Consider the following 23,267-nt stretch of genomic DNA (forward strand, 5'->3'; position numbering starts at 1 on the left):
TCAGTATAGCAGGCTGGAGATGTAATAAAAAAGGTTTCAAAATTCATTGATTTCATTTCATTTAACCATTCTAAACAACCAACCAGTGTTTTAGAGTTCAGAGAATTAAAACGTTTACTGTCCATTACAAGCAAAACTTTAATATTAACTTTTCAGAGTCTGCTTATTACTCTGCTCTTTTAAATTCTTTAGATACATTCCTCAAGGTAAACAATACATTTCAATCTGTTTCACAATCAAAATGGATAAGGCCTTCTTAACCATTTTATACCACCTCCACTATTACTTCATTGCAAAACACAATCTTATGTCATACTATAAATATCCATCCATGCACAAAACACAGGGGCCAGAAGTTACACATTAATATTTCATGTAGGCTTCGAATACTTCCTTTTCCCTTTGCAGGTTTATGGTACATTTAAAAAGATATCTTTAGACTTGGTCTACTTGGTCTTAAAATACAAATATACAATATCCATAAGCATAAAAAAGTAAAGCCTAGATTGCCTTACCATGTATAATGAACTGCTAAAATCTTATACATGTACAATATAGCATCATGCTGATTAATATACATATTAGTTAAATATATTAACCAATAGTGGGGATGTGGTCAAGTTTTGCTTTTTGTTTTTGATAAGAAGTTGTTCATATACAAGTAAAAAAGATTTTTTTAATTTAAGCTTATATGGAATACCTGAACTAGATAAACGTCTGTAAACCCTTTTGAGATATTCAAGTTAAACTGGAGTATAACCTGCTGATTTGAAAGAGAATACAGTTCCTCACTGGTGGAATTTAAAGATTTGTTATTCCCAAAGAAAATGCAAATTACTGAATTCTAACATTCACATTTTCATATCTAACATGTTAATTATTATGTGTCTTCTAGCTAGGTTTATTCTTTTAGTATGAATTCATCACCATCTACCAGAAACAATTCAGTACCTCAATGTTGCTGCCATAGATTTTTCTAAATAGGTAGATATACAGTACAAAGTGTAGACAGTGAGACAATTAAGCATGTATATACAGTTTTCTGAAAGGCATTTTTGTGACCATTTTAGTAGAGTTTGTAGAAAACAGTTACGATAGTCACCAGTTCTGCTGATATCACTGTATTGAAAACTTTCAAGCCATGTTTTTATATTAAACTTGTACTGCTGCATATATTGTACAACAAAAGAAAAAATATAGCTCATTCTTTAGGAGTGATACTTAATGAATCACTAAACTGAGTAAGATAATCAGCACAGGGCTTAATTTTCCTGAGGTCTGTAAGAATTTTTAAACAGAATCACAGTGACCAGGCTAAACTGCAAATGTACTGTTTAAGTTTTAAATATACAGTTTGTACAGAACTTCTGTGCATGGTCATCTCATGACTGTGTGTGTTCACACCGATGTTTCCTCTAAATGACTCGCCACTGCATAATACTTGTATCTTTTCCACCTGTGGAGATGAGATGGGTGTCTTCACACAGAAAATCTACATTAGTTACATGACTACTATGTCCACCATACACATGGCTTGGAGCCTGGAAAATATCAATACAGGATGTTATTACTGCAGATAAATAATATACATTACCATAACAAATATTTAATTATGTATAGCATTCAAACGACAATGAAATAAAATTGTCACCTTATTTCTATCAATGAAGTCAGACTATTTTAAAATGCAGACTTCTATATTAAAGTGCCAATCCACACTTACACATGTAAATCCACACTTACGCATATAAGAAGTCCTGTTGATTTAATTTTGTTTTTTTTGACACTCAGCAGAGGAACAAAATTTCCCATGTTTGTGAAGGTTTGCAAGATTGTACTCTAACAAAGTAAATATCTTACCCTAAATTGTGAACACGGATAAGAGAAGAGATGTACTTTGCCAAAATCATCCCCTGTTGATAGCAGTTTTCTCTCATGTGATCGACAGACAGCATTGATGTCTGTTCCATCTGAACCTTCTGGCCATACCCCTGAAAACATGTAGTGACTACTTTAATATTTCTGCTACACATACAGAACAGAAATGTTAGCTAATTTTTTTTGTTATGACATTAATGAAGAGGCCACCTGTTTAAAAACAACCAACCTCCAAATCCCTCAAAATTACTAGTGATTCAGGCCCTGACTCAAAAACCAAATAATTAACTTTAAAAATGTGCATAAGACCCAAAATCTGAATGCGAATGAAGCACATGCATACGTCCTTTGCTGAACAAGAGGGATGTAAGCAGTGTTTTGCTGAATTGGGGCCTCAGCTGTGAGCCTTCAGGTATTATATCATAATACATGTGTACATAAGAGACAACAACTGGAGGTACAATTTTAAACTACTGGTTTTCTCCTTCCCTTCTCCATAATTTACAGATAATGAATGACTTCTTGTAGGTAGGAGGCTTATTAAAAAGGTACAACCACCAGGTTCTCCTCACTCAAATCTATCCTAAAACCCCACTTGTGGTGTTTACAAGAATTATACCATTAAAAATAATAATAAAGTGACTAATGAATGATCAAGAAGATAGGAACTTGTTATAACTGAATTATGACATGCTTTTGTTACAATAACCCTTCTTCCTCATCGCAGTCCCCTACTGCTTGTTGGTCTCACATATTGTGACACCTCTAACATTAAATTGTAAGCTCTTTAGGGGAAGGACAAGGTTTTTGTGTTTGGTCTGTAAAGCCCCTGCATGCTTTCGTGTGCTGTAAAAAAATGATAAAACAGGTTATGGAAACTTAAATTTTCTTTTTATACAGCATTATGTATAGCTATTTGCTGCTTAAGATTTTTAATGTTTTTTGTCCTTTAGATTTGATCTACTCCCCCATTCAGCACAGAGGTTGTTTAATCATTTGAGAGAGTCCAATGTTGTAGTCAGGTGCGTTTTTTTGTTTTGTTGAGTATTAAATTATTATGACATTCAGTGTTTGAGTTAAGAGCAATTCCTCCCCTCCCCCCACACTTATAAATCTGTAATGACTTCAGAAATACGGAAAGGAAGTGGTTTCATGTTTTTAATCACTGGTATAATTTTATTCTGTATAGCATCTTTTATATAAACTCTCCCAAAACAGTTTAAAGGATTACTGAAAACAATATAATAAGAAAGGAAACTACTGAACCCCCAAATTCAACTGACTTCAATGGGACTCTGTGCAGAAATATCCCTTTGCATGATCAAGATGTAAAAATAAATAAAGAGAGATATGCAAAGGAAAGATAAATGCACTTTCCTCTGGGATAAAATTATGAATGAGGTTAAAGAAATTAAGTTTAAGAGGTAGAGAAAAGCTGTTCTAGATGCTAGTGCAGACAGAGAGAAGGCTTTTGCACCAACAGAGTCAAAACTATATGAAGGTAGAGAGCTAGCTGAGAGGGGAGGAGAGTCTGTAAGACAGGCTGGATAGAGTTAATGGAGGAACTACAGTATAAAACCAAAGATGGCAGTTTTGAATCGAATCCTGAAGTGAACTGGGAATCAGTGAAGTTAAGGGGGGCGGGAATAGGACCACTGTGATCATTTCTTTAGATACATGAAAAAGGCAGCAGATTCATTTTACAAATCTGATATAAATAAACTATTACTTACACTAGAGAATCCTCATTTTAAAATATGCATCATTTCAGAGCCTTTGAAGCTAAGCACCGAGGCTCAGATTTTTAAAGCTATTTAACCATTGTTGCACTCAGCATTGCAACACCTAACTGGTATAGGAGCTTCAATCTCATTTTCAAAAAAGATTTAGGCACTTAGTCTACATTTCATCAAGAGTTGAAAATGCAATTTAGGCTCCTAAATCAGTTCGGTGTTGCACTGCTGAGCGCAGCAACACCTAAATAGCTTTAAAAATCTGGGCCTAAAACACTAAAAGTGTCAGGGACTCTCAAACCCTAGCCCTAAGAAGTTGAAATATATTAACAACCCAGTAGAGGCTGTCCATGCAGAGAGAAGAATTTTATCATCTCAGCATAATATGCAGCCAGTCATCTTTGATTCTGTCTTCTCTCTAGACCTGCATGTCAAATCCATATCCAAACCTAGCCACTTCTTCCATAATGTTTCCAAAATTTAACATTTTCTTTCTGTCACTATTCTAAAACTCTAGTTCAGGCCCTTGGCTGCAATCTCTTCCTCTTTCTGGGTCTCTCTCCAACATGTTACCCTCTCTGTTCCATTCCAAACATGGCTGCTAGGATAATCTTTCTTGCCTATTGCTCTGACCACTCCACTTTTTTTTTTTTTTTTTTTTGAATCTTTGCACTGGTTTCCTGTTTCATCATACCAAGTTCAGTATCTTGTCCTCACCTTTTAAGACCCTTCACCGCTTTACCTCTCCTGTTTGTACACACTTGTCTCTTATTGTGTTATTCTACCACTTCCTCAGCTCCAATGATAACAGTCTTCATTTATCGAATTCTCCCACGACCGTCTCAATGACTTCTTCCGTGCTGCCCCTTATATACAGAATGCCCTCCCTGAATTAATCTGTAACGCAAGTACCTTCTTCTCCTTCAAATCCCTCCTCAAAACAACAAACCTGTGCTTTGAGGCCTACAAGAAAGCAGTCAACCACTAGTGATGGTTGATCACAGGGGATTATTTTGTTTATATGTAAAAAAAAAAATTACAACCCCCAAATCAATGAAAGAAACCAAAACCATCTGGAACTGGAACACCTTATTTTTGCTGAATTTGTCCTCCTTTTCCTTTCTCTTTCTTTTTGTTCATTTCACTCACTTCTTATGAATATCTCAATTTACACTACCAGCTCTTTGGGGGCAGGGACTGTCACTTTTTGTACAGAACCGTGTACAATGGGACTGGATTGTACACTGTTTATACAGCACCTAGCTCAATGGAACTTGATCCTAAATGGGGTCTTTGGTGCTGTAGGAATACAAATACATAAATGAAAATTCTCTAATTGTAGTACATGCTTTCTAAAAACAATTGTAATTTCTCATAGCAGGTAGCTTGTGATTGGTTTTCACTTCTGTTGAAATTAATAATTGTATCAGAAGCTACCAAGAATATTAAATCAGAGGTCTCCTGTATCAAAATAAGAGGACAGATAGTGATAAAAATTGTGCAATAGAAGTTTTATATTTGCACTTTGAAATCTGAATAGTAATGTTTCAAATAAAGATGACAGTCTGAATGTTAGCTAATTGGAAAAGCAAAGAATCATAAGTTTGTGAGAGGGAGAAAAAAAAACTTACCAAAAACATGGAATCCTAAAGTACAGGTGTAGGTAACCCATTCTATATCTCTAGTAGTCTCAACACTCACTACTTGTTTACAAGCAGAGGGGATCCCTACAGAAAGAGAAACAAATGATGACATTTTCAGTTTTTAAGCTGCACGGGAGTTGATTTAAGCTAAAAAGTAGCAACTAATTAAAATATATGTTCCAGCCTAGCGATTATATGATCTTATCTTAATTAAAAATTCATTAGATATCCTAGAATCAACTCTGCACAAAGCACAGAAAACTATTTGTTACTCACAGTATAAGATTTCATAGTCCCCTGAATTGGACACAAGGTACTGTGAATTAACAGACCAGTCCAAGTGAGTAATGAAGCTGGAATGACCCTATGAAGAGAAGTGTATTGTATTAATTCCACCAACATAGCATAATATGTACTATAAAGTATACATGCTTATTTGTTATTAGTAAATAAGTAGTAAGGAGGTCACTTACTGAGCATTTGCCAATTCTACTATATTTTCTCCCATTTTCATTAACACCATATATATAGATACAGTTGTCATGGGAACCTATTGCCAAGAAGTTTCCATCTATAAAAAAGTGAATTATAATTATACCCGCAAGAAAGAATTAAACTAATCTATGAAGTTCTAGTGTGTCATGGACAATGGGCATTGTTCTTAAAATTTTTATTAATAAAGTAAAAAACCCAGAATTTTCTTCTTCTCCTTGTTTGATGGAATATGTTTCACTGCAAATAAAACAGCAGCTTTATATAGCAAATACTGAAGTTAAACCTCATAAGGAAACTGAGAAAAAAGCCAACCTGAACATGGTACTACATACACATCTAAGCGAGAGAGCTGATTTCTGCTAAACATCAAGATCTGAAGGGGCCAACAACAGGAAATTGGAGTTAAAGCCTCTGGGTAAAATCCTAGCTCCATTGACTCAATGGAGGCAGGATTTCAACTCATGTATCTATACCCAATTTAAATATATGTGGGGAATTTAAAAAATAAACCCTATATTGCATACAATCACTTCTTTTTTTAAACCAGTAAGTAGTGTGTCAAACCTGGCGAATAACGCATTACAGACAGCTGTTCATTTCCATCTGTGTGTACAGTGACCAAATCTTTTGTTTCTGTGTCAAACACAAACCACCTGTTGTAAACACAGAAAAAGGCCAATAAATTGCTCAGTAAAGAATGCAAATCTACAGTAGTTTTAATCAACTGTTCATTATGTCAAAATAGCAGTCTTCCATATGTTTTGCAATAAAAGGAAAAGAATAGGAAGGGGACATTTTCTGCGTTACTTGTAGCCAACTGAAAGTAACATTTTCAACAGTAGATAAACAGAATATCAATCAAATATTGAGCCAGATGTCTACATTCAGATTTTATTATCATTTTACAAATTGTCACTGGTTATATGCAAGTATGATTGATGTATACTTTTGTGTATCTTGTGTATATTGGACTACATTCTTTAAGGCCCTTTTACAGTGTTCGGACATTTAATTTAATTAAATGTAATTTAATTACATTTATATCTACTTTAAAGGCCAGAGAAGTGTAAAGGTGGCTTAGTGTTTCTGAGAATCAGGCCCACTATGTATTAGATAAATAAAAATTAGATCATAATAAATCTCCTATGAGGTGGATTGGGGCTTTGTTATACATTGTTCTCTGGACATGTTTCTACAAATACTTACAACTATTTCACTTTGAAAAGCTGCATTTTAATGCTGATTTCAGTTTATTAAGTATCAAAAATAAAGACTGCTCCCAAAACATCTTACTTTTATTTAGATATTAAGGGAAACAGAGAACCAAATAAATTTTGCTTCAATACTTACTAAAACCACGTCATCAAATAAAAAGGTATTTTAGAATGAAGTGCAAATATTTTAAATATTAGGAACAAAATTCTGCCCTCAGGTAAACCTTGAAGGAAAGGAGGGTTTTGTACTTCAGGCACTTAGAGTTCTGGGTTCAAAGCAAGGCTCCACCACTGATTCCCTATGCAATTTTGGGCCACAGTTCTCTATATACAATGGAGGTAGTACTTCTTTTCTCCCTCATCTGTCTCATCTATTTAAGTTTTAAGCTCTCCTGGCAGAAACTGTCTCTTTACTATCTATGTTCTTGTACAGTGCCTAGTACAATGGGGCCTTGACCAAAATTTGGTTGGGGGCTCTGGACGTTACTATGGTAAAAATAATAAAACAACATGTTAAATTTTCAAGCAAACACCTTTTGTCTTCTCCTGTGCTGTCCCTCACACTTGAGAGGAGGAGCTCCCCGTATACATCCTTCAGAACCCTCCTTAAAACTCTCATTAGCTGTTATGCCTACAACAATAACAACAACATCAAACCCCTGAGAAAGGTTAGGCTGCTGATGCACTGCCACCACTGCTTTTCATGCCTACCAGTGCTGCCTCATTGTTTCCTGTACTCCTCCATCCGTCTGACTGTATCCATCTGATGCCTCATGTCTTATACTTAGATTGTAAGCTCTTTGGGGCAGAGATAGTCTTTCTTGATCTGTATTTGTACAGTGTCAAACACAATGGGGTCCTGGACTAAGGTTGTTAGGTGCTATAGCAATACAATAATAATAAACACCACCAACAATACCTTCAGCTCCTGTTGAAGTCAACAAGAGGTGAGCATAGGCATCAGAGGGCAGAATTTTGCCCTATTTGTTGGAGAAACAAGAATATCAACTTTGATTTGGTGAGATGGACAGATACCCACTGTCGATTGATACCCGCGCTTTTGTTCTTCTTACCTTCCAGTTAGTGTTCCTATTGCAACAACAGACCCTGAAGGATGAAAACCAGAAGACTGTGCTGGATCCTATAACGTTTCAAAGGAAGTATACATTTATACCCAGAGACAGTAATAATAAAAACACAATTAAAATTGCTTACTCAGTAACAAACTAAGCCTCCTCATTCTTTTTTTAGAGTAAACGCCTCTTTTTATATTTGAGGGAAAACCAAGTACATTTTGAAATCCACTAAAAATTACCTAACACAGTGTTTCCTATATTCAATGCCACACTGTTTTCCTTTGTGCACAGTCTAACCTAAGATTTATTGGGCAAATAATTTCAAACAAAAAAAATATTGAGAAAAAGCTGCTTCTGGACAAATCCCCAAAGGGGAAAGAGGTAAAATTAACTTAATAAATTATTCACTCAGTTCTAATTTAGTTATATAAATGTCTAATCAGTAGATGGCAGTTGTTTACTACCTGAAGGCTGAGCAAGCAGTTGATTTTACTGCTGCATATATCACATGGCATGGAGTGCTGTAGTGGCAGGGCCTGACCTTACCCCTAACAACTCAGAAGGTATCTTTGCAATACCCTGCCAGTTACAAGTCAGCGGAAGTTTGAGTTAAATAATGAACGTGGGTCTCTCACTTTGATGTCTGATATTACAACATTTTCATTCGCATAAATGTTTAAGCATATTTGATACTATGTTGTTACTGATGTATCTGGAGAACCACAATGTTTCACCTGCCATTATAACATCTGAAAAATATGAAAAGTTAGTAGTGGCTTACTAGTTTTATGTCACAACCTACAAAGAATGAGCTGTAGAATTCTGTAGATTAGAGAAGAAAACTCAAGCATAAGTGGCTAAATTTTTTGGCAGATTTTTGTCATGGCATGTCAAAATTAACATGTATATGAAAGAGCTAAACGGGATAAAATAATAGTACTGCAAAAAACCCACATAATTTATTCATATTTTTATATTCTAGTCATTGCTCATACTGGAGTGAGTATGGCAGACCTGCTAACAGGTTTATCAATTTGTAGTTGCCTTGCCTGTGGTTGCTGGTTCTAAGGGAGATTCTCCTTACTTTCAAGAGGTAGAGAGAGAGACCTATGTTTTTGCAATTTACTCACAAAATCATATGGATATTGGTAGCTAATATCTGTTGTTTCTATATTTATGTAGTCAAATCATTATAGTAGCCCAAGTGTGCTCAATTTTCCAAGGTTCCTAGGACCCAAACAAATGAGCAAATTCTGTGGTTTTAAATTCTCCCTTACATAAAACATGAGTTTAAATAAAGATTTTAATCTCAACAACAACCTGCTGGTGAACCATAATATTAAGACATTCATTGTTATATAGTTCTTTCTAACACAAATAGGCTATAGTATCAAATGAAAGATTTATCCACTCCAGGTAAGAAGCCAGTGACTTACGAAATAAGGTCTCTAAGATGCTTCAAAGTGGATGTGAGAAGATTATTGTCAAGGTGATTGATAGTTGAAATCCTGCTTTAATCAAGCAAAGAGTATTTGGATGACTGCCTTATCTTTATAAAAATCTGGCTAGATGGATTTATTTTTATGAGTCCTTGATTTCAATAGACTAAGTTGCTGTTATAGTTAAAATGTACCTCTCTCTGAAGAATCAAAATGACTAGCGTGGATTTTCATCTCCTCGGTAATAAGAAAAATACTTATTTATTTAGTGTTTTATATCCTCAAAGGCCTGTCTGACTATTAACAAATTAATTCTAGTATTTACTCATTTATTTAGTGTTTTATATCCTCAAAGGCCTGTCTGACTATTGACAAATTAATTCTAGCATTTACTCATAACCAGCCAAACCCTTAATCCTACTTTTGAGATGAGAGCAAAAAATAAACTAAGCTGTATCATGGACTGATCCTTACTCGTCTCTTTTCAGGACAAGGTTAGAAGGTTAAGGACCTGGTTTGCTAGTTAGTGGAACTTGCTGCACTTCAGAGAGCTCTGAGGAAGAACTTCATCTTGCTAACAGACTACTCAATAGATTATATGGTGGTACATTATAATATTCTGTTGTCCTTTGCCATCAATACAATGACTTCTAAATGCCCCCGTCTCAAAATGGGTCCTAAAAAAAGGATATTAAGTAAAATTTTAAGTCTTGTTTCACCACTTTAGACCTATTTAATTTTCTAATTTGATCTTTTTCTCAGAACAAGAACAAGCGGCTCAGATATAGTAACAGTAATCTCCAACCTTTCACTACTATATATATATAAAATAAAAGTATATTTTTATACTCAACAGAGTGAGGTATGAGGCACACATCAACATATTCAACTGAATACATGCAGTGGCTTACTGATACAATGCTGACATACATTAAAAATATATATGCAGAGAGACCTCATGGATCCATTCTCCACTTCATTATATGTATCCAAGTCTTACTAATGTTATACCACAATGTAAAGAGTTTTAAAATTATTAGTGTGTGCCATTTCTAAATTAATTTAAGTCTGGTTTGAAGTCTGATAAGACCAGAGAGGGGTATATGTTAATATCTTATAGCCCAGGTCATAGTACAAATCAATTTTAACTTCTCTTAAGGAACTACTAAAATCTATTTTTTCACATTCCTGCACACTCCACTACAACAGGAAGCTTGTTTCCAAAGTTTATTCTTCTTCAAAATGCAACATCAAAGGCTTAGGTGCCAGTTGTAGCATATATTTCCTTAGAACAGGTTTTCCAGGATCCTGTGTTTTGGTAGTTTCATTTGTAATTGGTCGTGACTTTTTAAAAATATGTTATCACAGTAAGTAAGTTTTTACCTAAAGCGTATTGATTAATTTTTTGCCTCTAGGTTATAACCCAACACAATTTCACATGAACAATAAGAATTTTGTCTCTCTTAAGAATAACTGTATCTGTCATTTTGATTTGGCCGCTCCTAAGGGCAACCTACAGAGAAGCTTATTTTAAATCTTTGGAAATTCTCTTTCCATGACAAATATGTTAAACAGTATGTAGTGGGGCAGCTGTCCCACTCCATGAGAAAAAGGGCTGGAACAGGCCAGAGAGGCTGCCCAGACCAGCAGCCAATCAGCAAAGGCCTGTGGAGAGCCAATCAGGGCAAAGAAAGAGGCAGCCAATCAGGGCTGGGCTGGGCCCTATATAAAGGCTGCCTAGCAAAGGAGAGGACAGTCTCTCCCTGACTAGCAAGGGAGGAGGACTGGTTCCTGAGGTAAGGAGGTAGTACCTTGGACAGAGCAGTGCTGGGCAGGCTTGGGGGAGCTGAGGAGAACTCCGGCCCATTACCTGCCAGGCTGTGGCCCCTGACTAGAAGGGCTGAGAAGGTGCAAGGGGCCAAAGGGGAAGTGGCCCAGGGAAGGTAGGCGGACAAGAGGGGAGATAAGCTGCTGCTAGAGGGTCCCTGGGTCGGGACCCAGAGTAGCGGGTGGGCCTGGGTCCCCTCCTTGAACTGCACCTGGCCATGGAGGAGTGTGGCCGAGACAGACTGCAACTTGCCCCTGAGGTGAGGGGCTAGACTTTGGGGTTGTGGTTGGCCACTGAGGCAGGTGTAAGCTGAAGGACTGTTGTTACCCTCCCCTCCCCCTCTGCCTCCTGGAAGGGGGTGAGAATGGGGTAGTGGGTGCTGCTGGACAGCAGTGTCCTGAAGCGGACATTGCTGAGTGGGGAGCAAGGCGGTTCCCAAATCAGCAGAGCAGACAGCGGGTGAGACACCATGCACAGAGGGTGCTCCACAGCTGACTAGCTAATTCCAGGAGCAACCAGCAGGAGGCACCAGCAGTGGTGAATCCTGACCCCATTACACAGTACAGTAATTAGAAAGGTAGGGAAAATGTAATGCCACGGTCATACCTGAAAAGTCTCCATCCTATCTCTCACAATGATTAGCTTTTGATTTTTAAAATCTGGACTGCCACCCTCCTTTTTAAATGGCTGGTTACTAAGCTTAGCTAGTACAGGCCAATTTGTCTTTATCTCCCAGGCACTGAACTGTAAACTTTCTGCAGTGTCCTAGTTCTCACAAGTGTAAAAACAGCTGATATGGTCTCTCCAATCAAGGCGGAAGCTTCCCCTGTCAACATAAGCAGGGGTCGATTTATAGCGTCTAGTCTAGATGCGATAAATTGACCGCCGAGCACTCTCCCGTCGACTCCGGTACTCCACCAGGGCAAGAGGCGCAGGCAGAGTCAACAGGAGAGTGTCAGCCGTCGACTTACCCCAGTGAAGACACCACGGTAAATAGATCTAAGTACATTGAGTCCAGCTACGTTATTCACGTAGCTGAATTTGCGTAACTTAGATCCATTTCCCCCTTCCCCCACAGTGTAGATCAGGCCTTATGTCGGTGGGAGGAAGGCTGTAGTGTAGACACTGACATAATTAAGTCGACATAAGCTGCCTTATGTTGACCTAACTGTGTAGTGTAGACTAGCCCTTTGTTAGTGTGGTAGTTTTCACTTGAGAGCTTGGGTGGCTGATGGAGAATCCATGCCAGATTTTTTAAAATTTACTTTATAAGTTACTGTCGAACTTTTCCCGTTTATGGAGGGTATTACAGATATGGAAATTTCCTGCAATGTTACTAAAAAACCGTAGTGTATTAAGGTTACCTATTTGTGTGGTCCTGGAATGGGATTGAATATAACCTTTGGGGAAACATGTGATGTGAGGGCTGGGAGTTCAAAGGAGTATACTGAAAATTTTGTAGACAGAATCGACTTTTGGGACAATAAGTGTTAAGTGGATTTCCTGGGATACCCTAGGGAGAGGTTAATGCAAATTACCTGACTCCAGTTATGCAAAAATCTAGCCTGTTGAAACTACACTCTGAGGAGAGGGTCTTTGTCTGCTGTTTACCTGTCACAAAAGACCAAGATCAAAGGCTCCAAGCTGTATAAAGAAACAGCTTCTCTGCCTGCCTTGGTACTGGTTCTGAATCTAAGACAGTTATGAACTTGTAATCACAAGGAAAACCCAGTTGTAGGTTTTGAGGGACTGATACCTACCAGAGCCCAAGGCTGGAGTTGGGTAATCTCTGGTAAATTTTTTAGCATGCGTGTAGGTTCTTTTATTGTTTTTAACATGTTTTTTTTTTTTTGTAATGCTTTCACCTTAAGAATAAATGTGCTCACTTATAAAGGACTGTGTGGTAATTTATAACTGCTGACAATTGCTCTGGTCATAGGCTTTGGAGAGAAAGCAAAGAGCAGATGCTGGCCTTTTAGGTAGTCTGGCTTGCTGGGAATATCAGTGTAAATCAGAAAGCCGTGCAGCCTTACCACCCAAGTCAGGAGGCAGAGAGACATGGGTCTCTGCCCAAGAGAGGTGATGGCTGGGATCCAGTAATCTTTAAGTGGGTGCCCTAAGTGGATTGTGGAGAGGGAATGCAAGTGTAGTTGCCCTGACCTGTGAAAGAGGGCAAGAAGGGAAAATTGAGAAGTAGCTTAAGTCACCACAGGGCACTATATGGCTCATATGAAGAATCTACTCTCTGTTTACTGTAAAAAGAAGATTATAAATACAGACTGCTGCGTAGCTGTGATGGTGGATTTCCATAGCTGAGGAGCAGAATCCGTAGCTTGTTTCCTATAAACAGCACTAACCTCCCTTGCGTGCTATCTTATCTATCTAGATTGTTGAAAAGGAAACAAGCTATACCAGGCATTAAAAAAGGACTAAATCAGTACTTATTTCTTCTTTTAAGTGCTCAAAAACAGATGCATTATAACATAACTAATATGAGTTCCCAAATGCAGAATTAGGTGACCTAACTTATATGTACAAGTAAGGAATTTAGACCCTGCATCAATATACTCCCTCAATATCCATAGAACAAAAGTTGCATACCAGAGAGGGGAGGAGGGTAGAAATTAGTTTGAAGACTAAAGGCTTGTCTACACAATGGGGTAATGTGTGCTACATGGGTGTGATTTCTAAAGTGCACTAACATGTTGTAGCATTGACTGATCTGTGTAGATCCTGCGGCTGCGTACCAAACATTCCTTAGTGCACTTAGCATTAGATAGCAGGGTCTACAGAGACCAATTAATGTGCAACACGTCAGTGAGCTTTAGAAATCCCCCATAGTGTGCATTGCTGCTTCATATAGACAAATAATTATTAGGCTGTGCACATCTGCCACTTCTCAAAAATGATAAAATGCCAAATGTCTTCCAGTTTCAGTTTTGTGATTTTTCTTCTGAATAAAATAAGTGCCTAAAGCACAGTATACTTTTTGTATTATACCACAGTCAAGTTAGCTTTGGGTTAGCAAAAGGGTCAGTGGTTTAGAATGTTTGGCTTAACACTGCTACAGGTTTTAGAATTGTAGAAACATTTTCAAAAAGTTAAAGTATATACTATCTCACTGATTCTTCCCCTCCTTTTATAATCTAACAAACATTTTTTTTTAAATTAACTTATTTGAAAAGCTTTATTCTATGAAAGAGAAGAGTGTGGGCTTAATAGTATATACCTCTATAATTTTGTTCCAGACAGGACGATGACTGGTAGCATCCCAGAGAGTAATGTGTTTGTCATGTCCACAAGTGAAAAACTGAGGTTTAGAGGGATGGATGGCTAGTCCCCATAGCTCATCAGTGTGACCCTATACAAATACAAACAAAGTTTCTTCAGATGATGGACAGTAACATCCAAGTTAACACCTTTAATGAAGTTTAATTCTTCCCAATTAACATGATTAGAATTAGCTTACTGTATAAATAAGCCTTCAGAAATTCTGCTGAGTTTCGGTATGTACTTATTTGATCAGATTCTTTATTGCTGAAGTCACTGTGCTAGTAAATTAATTAAATAGTTCTGTATTTTCATAACATTAGACAAGTTCTATTATTGCGCTTACATATTTTAAAACATTAATGCTTTTTATTAGTTTGCGAGGAAACAGCTCACCTGGGTAATTGGAAAAAAGTCTCCTGATAGAGTGCCTTGTAGAACAAAGTTTCTAGTAGTGCCTATCAACACAACATCACCTTTCCCTTCTGCTACTGTTCTTATTGGACCAAACTGCTCTGGAATCTGTGATCATAATAGATAAATGGACTGGTAAGTCAGATGGTACAAAATGGTTTCTCAAGTGTTAATCTGTTTTTTTTAAGTATTTATTTCAAGATATATGGCCTTACAAATGGATTTTTTTAAAGCAGTCACACAGCTCTGAGTCTTGTCAAATACAGGGCTATACAATTTAATATAAAAGAATAGAGGACACCATGGGCAGATCCTCAGCTGGTGCAAACTGTCATAGCTCCACTGACTTCAATAGAGCTACAATAATGTATATAATACTACACAAAAAGGCATCTACACTAATAGGACATAAAATCTGTGCAACTAAAACCAAGTAAGTCAGCAAATGAAAATGTTATGTTTCCTATAGCAATTAATTCAACCACATTTTATAAACTGTGAAACATTAATATTGGATCAAGTCTTTTTGTATACAAAATCCTTTTCCTTTTTAAAGAAATTAAAAATCACTAAGCTGCTCTTGGAGGTACTGACAGGTTTTGCATAAGTACAGCATCTATTGCTTCTGCAAGTGTACACTGCTTTAATTGCACCCAACTTTCTGCTTCCTAGAAGACTCTGGTGCAATCTGGTGCGTAGAGCTCAACAATGTGGAAAATCTGAATAGAATAAATGATTTAATAATAAGCCATTATAAAAAAAAACATTATTGGGGGTGGGGGGGTAGGGTGAGAATAACCGAGCAGGAAGTCTGAACATTTTCAGTGGTTAAAATCAGGGAAAGCCCAACAGCAGGTGTTCTTACTTGATTTAGAAAACTGACACATTACCCAAGTTGCCAATGCATGTGCAATGCCTCTAGAGCATCTAGTACTCTAGATGCCTGTCACTATTAATAATTTGACAAAGAAGGGCAGAATTTATATAAGCAAAATTTAATTAGGCGCTTTCCTACCAACTTCACCCACCAGAATATACAGTTTTCCTCTGATCATGCTCTTTACACAATGTCTAAATGGCCACATAACTCTGTTTGCTTTTTCAGATGTAACAAATGCACTCACTGGGACTATTCCTGTATAAAGTTTGAATTTGCAAATTCCTACATAATGGCTCAAGAAATTTTAGTAAAAAAATGTTAAAATTCACCGCTGGACTAAGACCAAGCATGGAAAGTGATAAAAACCATCATCATCACCATCATGGTTTTGGAAAATAAAACATGTGAAAGTAGTTTAGTATTGGCTATTGCCAAGCACTGTAATAACCTGAAATTTAAAAATGCCTGTCACTATTAATAATTTGACAAAGAAGGGCAGAATTTATATAAGCAAAATTTAATTAGGCGCTTTCCTACCAACTAATGGATGTATTAAATTAAAAAAGACTGTTTAACAAATCAGTTAATGTATCATTTTATTTTTCTATTTATTGATTTGACTGGGACTGCCACAGAATGAGGAGTCCTAAACAAGAGTACTGATTTAGGGAGCACAGTTCATAAGAAAGTTCGTTTTAATTTTCCACTTAAAGTAATAAGTAAAATTTAAAGATCAGTAATATCACCTCAGTCTTGTGAAGTTTTTGATAATTCCCATTCCAAGATATTAGTTTTCTGTCTTTTCCGCCTCCTGATACCAGTGTACCATCTCGCAGCATACAAAGTGCAAAAATGCCACCCTCATGGGCTCCTTGAAGTGCATAGCTTATTCTATTTGTACCTAGACATATGGAGAAAAGAGGTTATTACTGAAATATTTATTTCATTGGATAATTTTTACTTTATTTTTCACAGCAACCTCAAGTCTGGAGTTATAGTCTATGGTTATGTGTCATAGCTCAAAGAGTAAATCTCTTAAGTGGCATATACCCAACTATGTTGACTTACAGGTTTTACTTGCAATTGAGAATCACGATTGTGAACGACAAGGAGAAAATATTAACAATTCCATTATTTAAACTTGCATTTTCCAACCAAGCATGGGTAACTTTTTTTTTTTTAAGCAATCCTTACATCTTAAAAAAGTGAGGGGCCAATATAAGTTAATAAACTGATATTGTTTGTTTGCTTTTTAATCATGTTTATTTTAACTGCAGATAAATTGAATTTGTTTGGATCACAACATTCTTCTGTTTCCTGTTTTTAGGAGGGGAAAAGCCTTTCACTTAGGATATTACAAGCAGGTAGAAGCAATATTTGCCTTCAAACAGCAGCAAAAATCAGAATCTCTGCAGCACAGAGATGGGGAAGGAAAAAACACCTGTGCCTGTCCCCAAAAGAATTGGCCAGGTGAGGCAGTCTTTGCAAGGGCAAGTATTCCCTCTGCTACTACCACCTCCTCCCACCACCCAAGAAAGATTTAAAATTGTCTGTGGGGGGAAGAAGAGTGCTGCCGGCCATAGGAGAAACTAGTGGGCCAACTAGCATTAACTCAAACTGACCTCCTGAGCACTGCGCTCCCCATGCAAAGCCACTGGCTGCTGCCCGCCCACCTGTTTACCCCTGCTCCCTTTCCAACAGCACAAAAGAATAGCTGGGAGGAAGGGAGAGGAAACAGCTGTGTAGTTCCTAGCCCAGACCGTCTAACTCTACTTGGAGTGGATGGGTGTCAAATCTCTTGCTTTGAGGTATGACTGGTGGAGATCTGAGGAAAGAGAAGAGAGAGAAAGGAGCTGAGCTAAAATACTATTTCCTCTGTCTTCCCCAACAGCAGTACAAAGTGCCTGTGAGGAGCAGAAGTAGAAGCAGAGATGAGCTGACCAACAGCACTCAGGTGGGCAAAGCTCTACAAGAGTAGATCATTGGGGTTTCAGTTCATACTGCCTTTCCTGGGGATTTCACCAACCCTTCCTCCTCTGCTCTACAGAGTTGATTTTCAGTCTCTTGGGAGATGGAACAGAGGTGCCTATGACCCATATCCCATCTCCCTTTGTTGGCAGACCCTGTTGTGGAGTTCTCCTAAGCCCATTGTCCCCCTAACAGTAAATATCCTTAGGGTATTGTTGCTGTTTGTCTTCATGCAAATGCTGCTGCCTGAAGCCTAAGACAGAGGCTTTTCTTTCTAGAAATCACAAACAGAGAATTAGTGAGGGACCATGAAGCTATCCACAATTGTTTGCTTAAAAATCTGAGCCACTCCGTTTAACTCTCACATTTTATTAGAGAATGAAATTGATGGAGGTGGTGTTTCTGTCATTAAAACTGTAGATTCAGATTAATAAGTAGAGCAGCAGTATATTGTCATTTTTAGTTCTAACTGTTCTAAATAAAAGCACTGTAACCTTTTCAGGCCTACTGTTATTGTGACACCTCAAATAATCTGTCAAGGGTTTTTTGTTAATTAAGGGACCTGCTCCTGGCACCACAGGACTTTTTGTGATTCATAGATTCATAGATTCTAGGACTGGAAGGGACCTCGAGAGGTCATTGAGTCCAGTCCCCTGCCCTCATGGCAGGTCCAAATACTGTCTAGACCATCCCTGACAGACATTTATCTAACCTACTCTTAAATATCTCCAGAGATGGAGATTCCACAACCTCCCTAGGCAATTTATTCCAGTGTTTAACCACCCTGACAGTTAGGAACTTTTTCCTAATGTCCAACCTAAACCTCCCTTGCTGCAGTTTAAGCCCATTGCTTCTTGTTCTATCCTTAGGGGCTAAGATGAACAAGTTTTCTCCCTCCTCCTTATGACACCCTTTTAGATACCTGAAAACTGCTATCATGTCCCCTCTCAGTCTTCTCTTTTCCAATCTAAGATTAAGAGTGTGGCCTATCAGCCTCAGACAGTTTTGAAAGCTTTGATGAAGCCGCAAGACAGGAAGATCTAAGCTTTGGAGCTGTGGCAACCAGAAGGGCACTCCTTGTGGAGGACTCTCTACTTTCTTGTGGTCAGGGTCAGGCTCTGAAGAGGGACCCATCACCTTGTAGGGGAGATGAACCTTCAGACAGAAATCTCATGGAGAACAGGAAAGTGATCATGAAATCATAGAGTTTGCAATTCTAAGGAAGGGTAGAAGGGAGAACAGCAAAATAGAGACAATGGATTTCAGGAAGGCAGATTTTGGTAAGCTCAGAGAGCTGATAGGTAAGGTCCCATGGGAATCAAGACTGAGGGGAAAAACAACTGAGGAGAGTTGGCAGTTTTTCAAAGGGACACTATTAAGGGCCCAAAAGCAAGCTATTCCGCTGGTTAGGAAAGATAGAAAATGTGGCAAAAGACCACCTTGGCTTAACCACGAGATCTTGCATGATCTAAAAAATAAAAAGGAGTCTCATAAAAAATGGAAACTAGGACAGATTACAAAGGATGAATATAGGCAAACAACACAGGAATGCAGGGGCAAGATTAGAAAGGCAAAGGCACAAAATGAGCTCAAACTAGCTACAGGAATAAAGGGAAACAAGAAGACTTTTTATCAATACATTAGAAGCAAGAGGAAGACCAAAGACAGGGTAGGCCCACTGCTTAGTGAAGAGGGAGAAACAGTAACAGGAAACTTGGAAATGGCAGAGATGCTTAATGACTTCTTTGTTTCAGTCTTCACCGAGAAGTCTGAAGGAATGCCTAACATAGTGAATGCTAATGGGAAGGGGGTACGTTTAGCAGATAAAATAAAAAAAGAACAAGTTAAAAATCACTTAGAAAAGTTAGATGCCTGCAAGTCACCAGGGCCTGATGAAATGCATCCTAGAATACTCAAGGAGCTAATAGAGGAGGTATCTGAGCCTCTAGCTATTATCTTTGGAAAATCATGGGAGACGGGAGAGATTCCAGAAGACTGGAAAAGGGCAAATATAGTGCCCATCTATAAAAAGGGAAATAAAAACAACCCAGGAAACTACAGACCAGTTAGTTTAACTTCTGTGCCAGGAAAGATAATGGAGCAAGTAATTAAGGAAATCATCTGCAAACACTTGGAAGGTGGTAAGGTGATAGGGAACAGCCAGCATGGATTTGTAAAGAACAAATCATGTCAAACCAATCTGATAGCTTTCTTTGATAGGATAACAAGTCTTGTGGATAAGGCAGAAGCTGTAGATGTGGTATACCTAGACTTTAGTAAGGCATTTGATACGGTCTCGCATGATATTCTTATCGATAAACTAGGCAAATACAATTTAGATGGGGCTACTATAAGGTGGGTGCATAACTGGCTGGATAACCATACTCAGAGAGTTGTTATTAATGGTTCCCAATCCTGCTGGAAAGGCATAACGAGTGGGGTTCCGCAGGGGTCTGTTTTGGGACCGGCTCTGTTCAATATCTTCATTAACGACTTAGATATTGGCATAGAAAGTACGCTTATTAAGTTTGCGGATGATACCAAACTGGGAGGGATTGCAACTGCTTTGGAGGACAGGGTCATAATTCAAAATGATCTGGACAAATTGGAGAAATGGTCTGAGTTAAACAGGATGAAGTTTAACAAAGACAAATGCAAAGTGCTCCACTTAGGAAGAAAAAATCAGTTTCACACATACAGAATGGGAAGAGACTGTCTAGGAAGGAGTACGGCAGAAAGGGATCTAGGGGTTATAGTGGACCACAAGTTAAATATGAGTCAACAGTGTGATGCTGTTGCAAAAAAAGCAAACATGATTCTGGGATGTATTAACAGGTGTGTTGTGAGCAAGACACGAGAAGTCATTCTTCCGCTCTACTCTGCTCTGGTTAGGCCTCAGCTGGAGTATTGTGTCCAGTTCTGGGCACCGCATTTCAAGAAAGATGTGGAGAAATTGGAAAGGGTCCAGAGAAGAGCAACAAGAATGATTAAAGGTCTAGAGAACATGACCTATGAAGGAAGGCTGAAAGAATTGGGTTTGTTTAGTTTGGAAAAGAGAAGACTGAGAGGGGACATGATAGCAGTTTTCAGGTATCTAAAAGGGTGTCATAAGGAGGAGGGAGAAAACTTGTTCACCTTAGCCTCTAAGGATAGAACAAGAAGCAATGGGTTTAAACTGCAGCAAGGGAGGTCTAGGTTGGACATTAGGAAAAAGTTCCTAACTGTCAGGGTGGTTAAACACTGGAATAAATTGTCTAGGGAGGTTGTGGAATCTCCATCTCTGGAGATATTTAAGAGTAGGTTAGATAAATGTCTATCAGGGATGGTCTAGACAGTATTTGGTCCTGCCATGCGGGCAGGGGACTGGACTCGATGACCTCTTGAGGTCCCTTCCAGTCCTAGAATCTATGAATCTATGATTAGGCGAGACATGTGGAGGAGAAATTCCCTAATGTGGAAGCAGAAAAGTAAGAGAAAAAAGAGGATCTGGGGGTAGATGTCTTTAGACCATTTAAGGATTAGGCGAAAGGAAACCCTAACCCTAACAATGCGAGAGTTGTAGGAGATGCTGTTCTCGCCTTGCTTTCAGTTGATAAGGATGGAATGCTGACTTAAGCAGAAACCTTGAGATAAGGTAGCATCTGGAGAGAATTTGTATAAACAAAACAAATTAGCCGTTGATGTATGTCATGGGAAGGTATAAATACTTGTCTTGTACTGCTTGTAGGGGGAAGATCTGCCTAAAGTCAGGGGACCCCTCTGTCCGACCGCAGTCTTCCCTCTGACTTGTTGCTAACAAACGCAGAGTGAGGATTGTTTTCTTCCACACTAACAAATTAGGCAGCTGTTATGTTTATCAGTGACAGGGATAACAGCCCGGCATGTGGCACACTGTTTAAATCCGGGGTATTTCTGCATGGCAAAAATCCCTAAAATCACTGTCCGCTAATTGCCTACTAAACTATAACAATAGTAAATGAATTATAACTATATACAAAGTGAGAAATTCTCTTTCTAAGCTGGCTAACCGAGGCTCAAGAGTGATGGAGAGCTCCAGTTCTTGCCATAAGAAGGAACTGAGAAGTAGGCAGCAGTCATGCCCCTTTTATGCCCTTGGCTCTAACCACAAGGAGGGCAGGGTCGCATGTGCTGCCTAGTGGTACTGCTGTCAAAATTATCTGACTCAAATGCACTGGGCACAGATACACTTACAGTGGAATGTATACGTGCACAATCACTCGAAGGAAAATAAACAGTTGTTCTATTTCAATGTAGTATACAATGCACTGTTATAATCTGTCTTGTCTTACCTTTTCCCCAGACTAAGATGTTTCCACTTGAGTCTCCTGTAATTGTATCACCATTTTCAGAAAAGGTCACACACAGGACAAACTTTGGCTTCTCTTGTTTCTGTATGGTAGAGAATGAGTACATTTACAGCAACACACAGTCCATTCCTTTTAGCTGTATATATTTAATTCAATTTAGTCCTAATATTAATGCTGTAATTTTCTTTTTATTCATCTGAAAAAAAAAGCAGGAGCTACTATAGGCTTTCAGAAATTAAGGTCTGCAAACACTGTCAGAAAAGCTTGAGATTTCTTTGAAGAACAATGAGGAAGTTCTGTGAGGCGTAGGTGCTCCAGGTATATTTGTTCTGGAAGTAACAAATGCATCTGTAATACTTTCTCAGCTTAACTGAGGCTATCCTTAAAAATGCATTTAAAAATGAAAACAGAAAATGTCAAGGCACATATTTAAGAGTTCCAACTTTAAAATGTTTAACTTTACAATTACTTGAGTAATTTTCTTCAACTTGGCTTGCTTAAGGAGACAGATTTTAAAAAGTAGAAGCCAACTGGCACATGTATAGCCCACATGCTTTATACTGCAGCATTTGGAAAAAAAAATAGCCCAAAGAAAGGGAGAGAAGCAGTGGGGAGGAGACATGGATTTTTTTTTCTGAATATGCTATGTTTTGTGCACAGGTCCAGAGAAACTGAGCTAGAGGGCATAGAAACATCCAGAAGTAGGGCATGGCAGTTACTAAGCATGCTCTGTAGCTGTTTGTGAAGCTGTATAAGACATTTTCATTTAGGGCAAGCAGTTTTCACTCCTGGGGGAATTCTGCTCCAAAAAATTAAAAATTCTGCACATACTATTTGAAAATTCTTCAAAATTCTGCATATTTTATTTGTCAAAATAACACAATATAATCATGCCAGTTTCAATTATTTGGGTAATTTATTTCAAAATATCTGTCAGCAAGTATGTCTGTAACAATACAGACCAAAAGTAAAGAGTCTGGTAAAAAATTTTTTGACAAATTCCTTACTAGGCATATTAATACAGAACTTTGAGTAACTCATTTAAATTACAATACAGAACAGTATTTCCTGCACATGTCAGAAGCAGTGCAAGGCTTGGGG

General features: G+C 38.0%; 1 protein-coding gene across 2 annotated transcripts in view; it reads right to left on the reverse strand.

The window, feature by feature from the left end:
* Positions 1 to 1,415: 1,415 nt before the first annotated feature.
* Positions 1,416 to 23,267, reverse strand: part of EML1 (EMAP like 1) — a 122,208-nt gene continuing 100,356 nt past the window's right edge. For both annotated transcript variants that reach the window (XM_065404518.1, XM_065404517.1), the window contains 11 exons: positions 22,149 to 22,248; positions 16,617 to 16,771; positions 14,973 to 15,098; positions 14,536 to 14,667; positions 8,037 to 8,104; positions 6,314 to 6,402; positions 5,728 to 5,825; positions 5,531 to 5,618; positions 5,243 to 5,338; positions 1,861 to 1,991; positions 1,416 to 1,541 (listed from right to left, as the gene is read on the reverse strand). In XM_065404518.1, coding sequence (XP_065260590.1) covers positions 1,416 to 1,541; positions 1,861 to 1,991; positions 5,243 to 5,338; positions 5,531 to 5,618; positions 5,728 to 5,825; positions 6,314 to 6,402; positions 8,037 to 8,104; positions 14,536 to 14,667; positions 14,973 to 15,098; positions 16,617 to 16,771; positions 22,149 to 22,248 — 1,209 coding nt within the window. The remainder of the gene's footprint in view (positions 1,542 to 1,860; positions 1,992 to 5,242; positions 5,339 to 5,530; positions 5,619 to 5,727; positions 5,826 to 6,313; positions 6,403 to 8,036; positions 8,105 to 14,535; positions 14,668 to 14,972; positions 15,099 to 16,616; positions 16,772 to 22,148; positions 22,249 to 23,267) is intronic.

Source organism: Emys orbicularis, chromosome 4 (genome assembly GCF_028017835.1).
Source record: "Emys orbicularis isolate rEmyOrb1 chromosome 4, rEmyOrb1.hap1, whole genome shotgun sequence".
Taxonomy (NCBI): Eukaryota; Metazoa; Chordata; order Testudines; family Emydidae; genus Emys; species Emys orbicularis.